Source organism: Lepidochelys kempii, chromosome 3 (genome assembly GCF_965140265.1).
Source record: "Lepidochelys kempii isolate rLepKem1 chromosome 3, rLepKem1.hap2, whole genome shotgun sequence".
Classification (NCBI taxonomy): domain Eukaryota; kingdom Metazoa; phylum Chordata; order Testudines; family Cheloniidae; genus Lepidochelys; species Lepidochelys kempii.
The window spans coordinates 134,369,545-134,381,804 of record NC_133258.1 but is presented as its reverse complement, the minus strand read 5'-3'; the positions used below and the strand labels follow the sequence as shown (position 1 = coordinate 134,381,804).

At 38.7% G+C, this 12,260-nt stretch overlaps 1 protein-coding gene across 2 annotated transcripts in view; it reads left to right on the top strand.

Moving 5' to 3' along the window:
* Positions 1-12,260, top strand: part of B3GALNT2 (beta-1,3-N-acetylgalactosaminyltransferase 2) — a 40,705-nt gene that overhangs the window by 17,953 nt on the left and 10,492 nt on the right. For both annotated transcript variants that reach the window (XM_073338151.1, XM_073338152.1), the window contains exons 5-8: positions 1,045-1,140; positions 7,375-7,485; positions 8,290-8,368; positions 10,776-10,959. In XM_073338151.1, the coding sequence (XP_073194252.1) occupies positions 1,045-1,140; positions 7,375-7,485; positions 8,290-8,368; positions 10,776-10,959 (470 nt within the window). The remainder of the gene's footprint in view (positions 1-1,044; positions 1,141-7,374; positions 7,486-8,289; positions 8,369-10,775; positions 10,960-12,260) is intronic.

Genomic DNA, 12,260 nt, shown 5'->3' with positions numbered 1-12,260 from the left:
TTGTTGAACAGACTTGTAAAATACATGACGCCTTCCCTTCCCATCGACTTCAGTGCATCCACTGGTACTTTATCAAGCCCGGGTGCTTTTTCCTTTCTAATTTTCCTAATGCTTGTCTAATCTCTTCCTCCTGCAACCTGTCATGCCCTGGTTCAGCCTAAATGTTGTGAGTTCCTCTCTTGGGTCCTCCTCATTCATCTTTTTGTTTTTCCTTCTTCAAAATAATTACTTCAGACTTTGCTAATTGCTCATTTCTAATATAAGCAAACTCATTCACATCTTTCGTCATTTTCTTCTCTTGCCTTAGCAAGTTTCCAGCTGGTCTTTTCTCCTTCATATCTTCCTAGTAGTTATATAGCTCATCACAGGCCAGATCTGTAGTTGTTGCAACACTTCTTTTGGCCTCCTTTTTTCCCCTGCATATACGCCATCTGATCACTGCACAAGCCATTGGCCTGCCATCTTTTAAAGGTTACCTTTTTCTTCTCAGTGGATTCTAATAATGCTGGTATAGTCTGGTGGTATAAAGACTTCCTAAACTCTATCTATGACGACAGGTAGATTTTATGAACTGTGAATTTCTCATAGGTTTAGATCAAATGCATCCTAAAACTAAGGCTATGATTTTTGTCACGGAGATCGCGGAAGTCATGGAATCTGTGACTTCCAAAGACCTTCATGATTTCAGCCCGCAGGCGGCTGGGAGCTGTAGGGTCCTGCCGGTGCCCACAACGGCTGGGGGCTGCAGGGGGTACCTTCTGCAGGGTTGTCAATTCAGCACTTCTCATGAGCCCATATATGAGTGTGAATATATGGGGGGGGGAATTCAAAACAAAATACTGTTTGGTTTTAAGGGCTATTTCTGCATGAAAAATAGCTAACAACATTGTTTAAAACAAAAAATGTTAGGGGTTGCTTTAAGAGGTTTGTCCTTTCTATTGTGAACCAATTAAGATTATGTAGGCTAGCATTGTTTTTACAGCCCTTGTGATTTAAGAATGTAAGTTTCTTATTTTTGTTTTCCTTTCTTTATTTTGCATACAGGAAGCTCTCTTCAGTGCTCGCTTTAGCCCACCTAGCTGTGGAGTGCAAGTTAACAGATTGTGGTACAAACCTGTAGAACAGTTCATTTTGCCAGAGGTACGTGCAGTGTTTAATTTCCCATGCTGATTTGATTTGTAAGACTGGCATTTACTTTTCATTTCTTTATATTTTTCAGGCTTCATTTATATCTGTTAGTGGCATGAGATGGTGAAATACCCACACTACACATTCTGGATGCTAGTATCTCTCTTTAAAGCTAATGCTTTAGAGGTTTTCATTTACTGTTCACTGCCTTAAGAAATCTCTTAAAAATGATTCAGTGGTTTGGAGCTAGCTCTAGAAGCTTTTATGTGAGAATTTGTCTCCAAATCTTGGTCTGTAGAGGAAATGCACTAACATTCTGTGGGATAGTGTTTTCCATACAGTGGGTTATTTCCCGTTCCTTTAGGGGTAAGTGCAAAGGACTATCCAGGGGGCACAGACAGATCTCTCAGTTGTTCTCTTGAGTCTCTGCTTTCATTTTGAAAAAAGCACTTCTTTAGCTATTATGGTTGCAAAGAAAACTTTCAAAATATGAGATTGGTGTAAACAATGCAGAAGCATCTGCCTGAGTTTGCAGAGAGCCTGAAACAGTAGCTCTGAAGTGTAAGCATCACATAATGAATTACACTATATTAGTGTTTCTCAAAGTGAGGGGGAATGTGCATGAAATACTAGCCATAGGTGGGAGAGTGTACAGAAGTTGTGTAAGTTAAAACACATCTGCCTTTAACAACACATCTGCCAGGGTGCAAGGGGTATGATTGGTTTCATTTTCCTGAAGTGGGGACTCAGCTTTCAAAAGTTTGGAAATCACTGCTGTGTGGGGTGGGTTGGTAATGTTAACACTATTGCTGCTTGTGAGCAGCAGTTGCTAAGCTTCAAAGGCTGGGTCCTAGGTTTTGTGATCCCACTTGGGAATGGTGCCTGCAGTTTGAGATTGGGTTGTACTGTAGGGATATGGTACCAAATGGTGCTTTTCAGGGTTGTACTGGAAGGAAGTGGTTAAACATAGTTTAAAAAGAGTGTGGGAAGAAAATAGAATTAACATTATTACAGTTAGGGCCTAATCATAGAATATCAGGGTTGGAAGGGACCTCAGGAGGTCATCTAGTCCAACCCCCTGCTCAAAGCAGGACCAATCCCCAACTAAATCATCCCAGCCAGGGCTTTGTCAAACCAGGCCTTAAAAACCTCTAAGGAAGGAGATTCCACCACCTCCCTAGGTAACCCATTCTAGTGCTTCACCATCCTCCTAGTGAAAAAGTTTTCCTAATATCCAACCTAAACCTCCCCCACTGCAACTTGAGACCATTACTCCTTGTTCTGTCATCTGCTACCACTGAGAACAGTCTAGATCCATCCTCTTTGGAATCCCCTTTCAGGTAGTTGAAAGCAGCTATCAAATCCCTATTAATCCAACAGTCCTTACTCAAGTGAAACTTCTATTGACCTAAAGTGGGAATGCTGACTGAGTGACTGCTCCCATCTGTGAGGAGCAGTTTCCATGTGAGTTCCTAATCTCTAAATATTTCAGATATAATTTTAAAATTTGGCTTCTTTTAATTTAAATATCTTCTTATATTGTTAAACCAGTGTTCTAATAACTACGTCTTAAATAGAACTAGATTTCTGTCAGTGGTTTTAGGTCCTGGAAGAAATACAGTGAAGTGGTTTATATGGAAAATGTGGGAGAGGAAATGAATGGCTGAGTAAATTAGGCATTCAGGGCCAATTTAGTCCTTGATATTATTCCACTGATTTCACAAGAGTTAATACAGGAATGAATTTGGACCTAGGTCCCTGTGAGAGGAATTAGCAGTTGACTGGGTAGTTTATCTCAGCGTTTCTCCCCCGGGGGGTCCTGAACCAAAGACGATTGTAGCGGGGTCATGAGAATGGCAGCTGCTGGCTGGGCACCCAACTCTGAAGACAGCACTGCCGCCAGCAGCAGCGCAGAAGTAAGAATGGGATGGTATGGGAGTAGAGGTTGTCAGCCTGAAATATTTTCAAAGGGGGTCCCAGCAAAAAAAGTTTGAGAACTCCTGGCTTGTATGCAATTTAATGCTGCTTAAATTTCTTACCCCTGAAGAAATTTAATTTAAAGTGATGTGCAGCAGATGCTGTATGGTATTAATTTTTAGAAAATATTTTGCCCAACAGTATAGCGAGATGGGATGGGTTTCTGCACAACTCAAATATTATTCCTGTAAATCTTCGATTGTTTTTTCCACTATATTAAATTCCCAGGCTCTTGTAATTTTTTCCTCTTATTTTCCAGCTATAAATATTAATACATATTCAAGCTGTGACATAAATTTATCAAAATATAAGACTGGAAGAGACCTCAAGAGGTGATCTAGTACAGCCCCTAGTGTTGAGGCCAGATCAAGTAAATCTAGACCATCCCTGACAAGTGTTTGTCTAACCTGTTCTAAAAACCTCTAATGATGGGGATTCCTCCTCCCTTGGAAGCCTAATACGGTGTAGGGCAGCTCCAGAGCTTAACTATCTTTGTAGTTAAAAAGTTTTTCCTAATATCTATCCTAAATCTCCCTTGCTGCAGATTAAGCCCGTTACTACTTGTCTTACCCTCAGTGAGGGTGTAGAACGATTGATCACCACCCTTTTTATAACAGTCCTTAACATATATGAAGACTTATAAAGTCCCCTCTCAGTCATCTTTGCTCAAGACTAAACATGCCAAGGTTTGTTTTTTATCCCTTCCTTATAAATCAGGTTTTTTAAATCTTTTATAATTTTTGTCACTGTCTTCTGGATACTCTCTCCAGTTTATCCACATCTTTGTTAGAGTGTGGCACCCAGAACTGGACACAGTACTGCAGCTGAGACCTCACCAGAGCCAAGTAGCGCAGGACAGTTACCTCCTGTGTCATACGTAAGACATTCCTGTTAATACACCCTAGAATGATATTTGCCATTGTTGGCTCCTATTCAATTTGTGATCCATTATAACCTGCACATCCTTTTTGACAGTACTACTGCCTAGTCAGTTCCCCATTTTGTAGTTGTGCATTTGATTTTTCCTTCCTAAATGAAATACTTTTCACTTGTCTTTATTGAAGTTAATCTTGAATTCACACCAGTTCTCCAGTTTGTCAAGTTCATTTTAAATTCTAATCCTGTCCTCCAAAGTGCTTGCAACCCCTCCCAGTTCAGTGTTATCTGCAAATATATTAACTAATTCTCCACTCCTTTATCCAAGTCATTAATGAAATATTGAATAGTACTGGACCCAGGACAGACCCCTGCAAGACCCCACTAGGTATGTCCTCCCAGTTTGACAGTGTTCCCCTGATACATTTTTGCGTTCTTATTGAAAAAAAGGTCTGAAGCATTGTTTAGAAAAGAGACAAACTCCAAGTGCTTTATATTGATATTTTTACTATGTTATTGGCATTGTATATCTACAGGATGACATGACATTTCTCATTTGGATTGATGGGGTTTACTCTTTGTCACATAGTCTTTGTGATATTTAAGATGCTGAAGCATTCAGGACCACCCAGAAGAAATTTAATGCACATATACTGACATCCAGTTATCTGAGATCTGTTTGTAATGAAGTGTTTAAGTGCTACAAGATTGGTATGAGACAATACCTTTCTCTACTCCTCTACATTAAGAAATACTGGATTGTTCAAATTACCAAAGAACTTCATCTGTCTTTCAGCTAAAGTGTTTGTTTGTTTGTTTGTTTGTTTGTTTGTTTGTTTGTTTGTTTGTTTGTTTGTTTGTTTGTTTGTTTGTTTGTTTGTTTGTTTGTTTGTTTGTTTGTTTGTTTGTTTGTTTGTTTGTTTGTTTGTTTGTTTTGGCTCATCCTTGTAAGAGTGAGGAAAGATGGAGGGAATTATAACTTCAGAACAAGCAGTTGGCAGGCCAGATTGTCAAAGACAGGCTCAGTCATTCATTTTCCAGATGATTGTGGAGCAAGCGAGCACAAATCAGCAAACTTCTAAGGATGAAGGAGGGATTCATAGACAAGTTTTAAAGAAGCATTTTTATTTTACACAGAGCTCCAGACCACTCACATGGAATTAAGACTCTGTGCCATTTGCTGACTGTTACTAATGAGAAATAGTCCAAACAACAAAAGGCATGGCACTGTAACATTCAGAAAGGAGTTTAACAGGATTACATTATGTCAGTCCACCTGTTCAATCTTCATAATAAGTGCCAATGCTCTCCAATTACAGAGAGGATGGACTGTAAATAGGGAGAAAACAGATGGTGTGCGCTGGTAATGTTCTCCTTTCCGCATTTTTACAGATGAAGTTTCCATTAGGCAGCTTGGAATAAGAATAGCTGAAGGCTAAAGTCATTCGTGAACTTGCTCACATCTCTCAAGATGTAAAGCAATAATATTTGGCACTTCTAGAACACCTTGCATTCAACCATCTAATTGATTAAGTCTCTCGATGACCTTTTTGAAGTGGGTATAGTAAGTATTTACATATCCTCTTTTACAGAGGAGGAAACTGAGTCACATACAGGCTAAGTGACTTGCCCAACGGCACACATGCAGTCAAATGGCAGAGCTGGAACTAGAACCCAGATTTATTGATCTCTAAAGCAAAAATTGTTACCGTGGGAAAAGGCAGTTACTAAAATACCTTGTAAATACAGATGCTTGGTAAGTGCTGCTATCCAGGTTTCAAAGCCTAGGGTGATGGGGAATCCTGCCATTGACATTAAAAAAGTCTTAGTAATGGTCCACTTGTCATATTAAAATGACAAATAATTAGAAGTAAGCAGAGTGGAGGTACTGAGCACAAAGATCACACCAGGATGAGTACTGATTTGGTCCATTGTTCAACGATAAAACTAATTAGAAGCAACAGACGATGGAGGATATGAGACTTTTGAAATGTGTGGCTGTGACTGAATATCAAGCATGCTATGAGCATAAAAGACGTATTGATGGAGGATGTTAAAGAGCTGGAGGAAGTTGTAAGAAATCAAGCTGGACTGTTTTGGATCTGTCAGTAAGAGGACACAGTCTGGAGAAAATGATAATACAAGGAAATGAGTTGGGAAAAGGTCAAAGGAGAGGCTCAGGTAACTGGAAACCAAAGAGTGGGATCTGAAGCATACAGCAGCAGAGAGTTAGCAAACAGTTCTGAACATTGAGGATCTGTCTGCATTTGTAGATAAGTTTAAAACAAGATGAGGTGTTTCTGTGCTTGAATAGCTACGTTTATGTGCAGTGTGTCAAAATTTTTGTTTTAGAAGATGAGGAATTGATTTAAAGCTATATCATGTATTGCTTTAAACAAAATCATTTGCTTTGGTTTAACATTCATGAAACTAATGTTAATGTATTCAGTGTGTAGTCTCTCGACCAGAACAGGATTACCTAAAAAAACTATAGAACTTTAAATTACTACTTTAACTTTTTTTATATTGCATTCCCTCTGTCCCTTCCTAACCATCTTAGAGACTTTCAACAGAAAATAATAGTAATATATGAGATATACTGTATGGATAATATGTAGCATTCAGCAAATCAGTTTAAAGGTGGACTGAACTGCTTTTTAAAAACTAAGTTACACATATAGCCTCTTAGTGATGTAGGATCTTAGGTTTTTTTAAAGTGTCATACGGTTTAAATAAAAAGGGAAAAAAGACAATTTCCTCCTTTACTTGTATACCAAGAACCGAGGCCAGGGTTCTCTGATTCTCCTGTTACAACTCATGACACCTGTACCAAGGGAAGAAAGGAAATTCCCTGCTTCCCTCTAAGTTTTGGTGATGTCAGTGATTGTTGCAGGATCAACAGAGATCACTAATCTCAAGTCTTGGCAGATAACTAAAAGAGGCATTGATTTTCAAATTTCTTATAATATATTCTGTTTGTAACATTGGTTTTTATAGTTAATTTTTAAAAATCATTACAGTTCACCTTTTAAATAAAATTTTAAAATTTAAATAAAAAGGAAAAAATCTTTCATTATAGACTTCTGTTAAAGTTTAATCTCACTCGTGATGTAGAGAAATAAGTTATTTGACTTAAAGCACATTGTCTGGTTCTGTTTCATAGATGCATCACTTTACCTAGAACTGATTTTATTGCAGTGAAGTCTAAGTAAAAACATTATGCTATATTATAAAACTATCATTTATGTAAAATTGACTGTTTTTTAATTAAAATTGTGATACTTCCATTTGATTCCACTCTCTAAAGTCTTTGTGTGTGTGTGTGTATATATATATATATGTGTGTATTTTTTTTTCCTGTTAATAGTGAATTGTGGTGTGCTTTCTTAACAGAGTTTTGAAGGTACTATTGTGTGGGAAAGCCAGGACCTTCAAGGCCTTGTTTCTAGGAATCTTCACAAAGTGAAGGTTAATGATGGAGGAGGAGTTCTCAGAGTCTCTATGGTGCGTCATCTCTTCATACTACTTATGTTCCAATCATAAATTATTTTTTGGTAAAACTTTAACTTAAGATCTTTTTCTGTCCCATTTCCCTGTGCTCCCTAGGTTTCCTTTGTAAATGTCCAGTCATTTCAGGTCACATCAGTCTGGCTTCCTCTATTGGTTTAATTTTCTACTTACACCCACCTTGGGATCCAGCCCTTTGGTGAACCAAGAAAATGGTGCCACTGACTGTATTAAAGACCTGTTTTCCACTCTGCGTGGATATAAAGTTCACCCCTCCCCTTTGTGGACTTCAAAGATAATGGGTCAGATTCACTGCAGCTGAATCTGCATGAAAGACTGTTCTTGAACCCATTTTTGCCAGCAGTGAATTCTGCCCAGTTACTGCAACCCTAAGGCGATGAATTCTCTTTCCTTGTCACCACTTTCTGCTGATTCACAAACAGCATGCTGAGCCCTTGTATTTTAGCCATTTAAAGTATTCCCTTTCCTCTTAATTTCAAGTCTAGCTTTCCAATGTGATATGAGGATGGAATAGAACACAGAAATTAATGCTACAATTTTGAAAGCTGCCTTTGTTTTGGATGCCTCATTGCTATTAATTTGAATGACAATAGAGCACCTGAATCCCTTAGGCATGTTTAAAAAATCTCATCCTAAAATTATAACCATCTAAAAACATGTACTGTACATAGTTTTATTCTTAGTTGTTATATCAAGCTTTGTATTTAGAGAGAGAATTAGCTCAACTTTCGCTACTGACATATTTCTCTTTTTGTAATGTTTTTAATCAATCTCTAACAGACAGGGGAAGGTTCATGGCCACATGAATTCACAGAAGGTGTGGAAGGAATAGCAGGAGGCTTTATTTACACTATTCAAGGTAAGTCTGCAAAAAATGTAGTAGAGAATCTCTCTATCCTCGTACAATAGAACATTTAAATGACAGCTCTGAAATGAATGATCAAACTGTGTCCAATATTAATTTGATTGACTAAGAAGTTCTACATTTAGTTTATTCCTCTCTCATATAAGTCCGGTACTAAGTAAAATTTTGGTGACATGCTGACATCTTTGGTTGCTCCTTATCACCTAGCTAAGCCAATTTTTATCTCTTTGCTGTCTTTTTATTAACACAGTAACCTTTTCCTCTTCTGTCCAAAACGATTTCCCTGTCCCCGTCCTTAATTCTTGTTCAAAAGACCAAGTTAAAGAAAAAAGTTCTACATTGGTTGTCTTTAAGAAGTCAACTTGTGCTAACAGTTACCACTTTTCCCCTATATTTAGAATAGACAATAACTGCAGTTTATCTTGCAACACTATGGAGCAACTGTTGGCTAATGGTGACATTAAAGCTAAAGTGGGCTTGCTTTTCCCAGCAATGCTGTTGCCCTTTGCACCCATTTCAGCAGGTTGTGTGTGAGCCTCTGGGAGCCCTTTCAAACTCTGCATGGTCTTTGGGCCACCTAGTACTGAAGCATCTAAACTGGCACCACAGAGCAGCTGCTGTAATGCAAAAACTGAGGTGGCTCTGTATTAACACTTTTCAAAAGTGAGGCTGGCTTGTCTGCCCTGACATAAGGAAAACCAGAAATTTATTTTCCATAAGTAAAATAACTAACTTAGTTTTAAAATGTGGTTTGGGGGCACACAAACCAGCTTCAGCCTATAAAAACTTTTCAGTGAGTTAAAGCTTTACTACAAGAGGAAAATAAGGGAATAATGGATCCAGTTCTGGGCTTTCCTCTGAGCTAGTAAGTGCCTGTCTCCACTACAGATCTTTGCTGTGTGTAATCAGATTGTAACATGGTTGACTCCACACAACAATTAATATCGTGTCGGACGCCAAACCACATTCAAGTACCATTTCTGTGCTGAGTAGATAGGACTGGCAGATATGATTGAGCAGTCTAATCTCCCATACATCTGTGCAGGAGGATCTTAAAGTGCATTGAAACCATTTATAAAACCCGTTGCCGCCTCCTCCCCCCTATTCTTAAAAGTTCAGGTAGTACAGAATACCTGCTCTGATTTTTCCTGAATATGCTTATGCAAAACTGTTTATTCACTGTGGTAGATGTGGACAGGCCAGCACGACTGTACCATGAAAATCGGTTGTGTTGAGCCTTGTCAGAGCAGTATGTGAGAACCTGGTTTTCAGCCTCTGTCTATGCTACAGGTAAATGTGCTTAGGATAAACTGATATTGAGTTGGGTAGCCCTCCTATTCATCCTGTAAAAAGTAGAGAGTAGAATGCCGGATAATTTGTATAAAACATTCTTAAGACTTTTTTGAATTCTTTCATTAGAGCAAAGAAGCATTCTGTTCCTTTTTCGTTAGGGTATATGTAGGGCCCTACCAAATTCACGGCCATGAAAAACGCAACACAGACCGTGAAATCTGGTCATTTTGTGTGCTTTTACCCTACACTATACAGATTTCATTGGGGAAACCAGAGTTTCTCAAATTGGGGGTCCTGACCCAAAAGGGAGTTGCAGGGGGGGTCAAAAGCTTATTTTGTGGGGGGAAGGTGTCACGGTATTGAAACCCTTCTGCGCTGCCTTCAGAGCTGGATGGATGGAGAGCAGTGGCTGTTGGCTGGGCGCCCAGCTCTGAAGGCAGTGCCCCTCCAGCAGCAGCAGAGAGGTAAGGGTGGCAATCCCATACCATGCCATCCTTCCTTCTTTGCTGCTGCTGGCAGCGGCTCTGTCCTCAGAGCTGGGCGCCTGGCCAGCAGCTGCTGCTCTCCAGCTGCCCAGCTCTGAAGGCAGCGTTGCTGCCAGCAGCAGTGCAGAACTAAGGATAGCAGTACTGCAACCCTCCCACCCCCCAACAATAACCTCGCATCCTCCGCATACCTCCTCTTGGGGTCAGGACCTCTGACAATTACAACACCGTGAAATTGCAGATTTAAACAGCTGAAATCATTAAATTTATTATTTTTTAAAATCCTCTGACCAAGAAATTGACCAAAATGGACTGTGAATTTGGTATATGTATGACTCCTTCCCCTTCCCTCCCCCAAAAAAGTATTGTCTGCAACTTTTACTTTTTATCATTGTAAATCATTTTACATTGTAAACTTGTAAAATTAGTGCCTTCATTTTTTAAAAAAATTGCAAAATTTCCTAAATCCAGATTTTGGCTGGATGCTTACTCATAAAATAAATATGTAAATATGCTACTTCTAGTACAAGAAAAATATACACAGCTGTATGTAGTGTACTGCACATGGATGTTAACAGATGTGTAATTTTGGCTATGTATAATTTCTCCTTCCTCCCCTTTAGAAGGTGATGGTCTTTTACAAAGCCTTCATACTCGCCCTGAAAGGTTTGTAAACCACTTAAAAAACCTTGAAGAGGAGGATGCATTATTGAAGGAAGAAAGCGGAGCCTATGATGATATTGTTTTTGTAGATGTTGTTGACACCTACAGAAATGTTCCAGCCAAATTACTGAACTTCTACCGATGGTAGGTTGGAAAAAAATATTTTTTAATCAAGGATTTCCCTGGTTACTTCTGGTGCCAGATAGTCCCTGATATGCTGTATTCTGAAAAATTACACACTATAACTGGAAATTATTTACTCTTTTCATTGTTTGTTTTTGTTTTGTTTAGTTTTCACACTAGAAAGGCCAAAATTGTATTACTCCATCTGGTGATTAAAAGTGAGAGCTCGGTTTTTAGGATTGATCTTTACTGACTGAACTCCTTCCCTTCCGCACCCCAAATATCTGTAAAAACAGATATCTGCTCCACAAATCCACATATGCAAGTTAGGGTTAAATCATGCCCACAGCCTTACCTGGGATGTTTGCTAACAACATGAAATCACAAACCAATCTGAAGACCAGCAGGTTAAATTTTAAATGCTGGCTGTCAGCCTGATTTACAAACAGAAGGCCTAATCAAAAGCCCATGGAAGTCAACAGAAAGACTGGCGTTGACCTCAGTGGGCTTTGTATCATGACCAAAGGGTTCAACTCTGTCAGGTCCTGAGCACCCTCAATTTCCATTGCAAGGTAGATTTCAGCTTGAAGTGCTCAGTGCCTCATGGGACCAAGCACCCAACATGGAGAGGCTCAGCACTCAGACCAGAAAGGCCTTCCAAATAGCTTTGAGCACCCTTTGTCATCACAACAGTCTCACAAGAGCTGCCTGCTACTGCCAGAGCCCTCTGTCGTGTGTGAAAATAGGGTCTAAACATTAATGCCTGAAGCATCAATCTAAAACATGAATTGAAAAAGCAATTGATAATACCTGCAAACTCCTTGGAGTAAAATGTATTTTAAAGGTTTCGGTTTCTTGGAGATGTTAGCCATAAAAGCTGAAAAAACACAGCCTTTCATTCTAAAAATTAGATTTTTTTTTTATTTTAAATTCTGTTTAGTTTCAGTACATTTGCACAACATAAATGTATTGGAAGATATAAACATGAGTAATTATCAAAAACAAATACCAGAACATTTTGAACATTGCATAGTTCCAGTTCTAAGCTCAGTTTACAATATATGTGGGTATTTATTATTATTTATTTATTTATTTATTATTTGTAAACAGCAATCCCCTCCCCAAAACTCACATTTGATCCCCAAAGGTATGTGCTTAACTTTACACACACAAATGAATAATCCCATTGCAGGATCAAGACCTCAGTGAGTAATACAATCAGAACTGAGTCATCGGAACTTTAAAAATAGCATTGATAATTAACTGGAGAACATTTAACTGAAAGCTCAAGCATATTTTATAGCACCTCTTGCATAAAAATA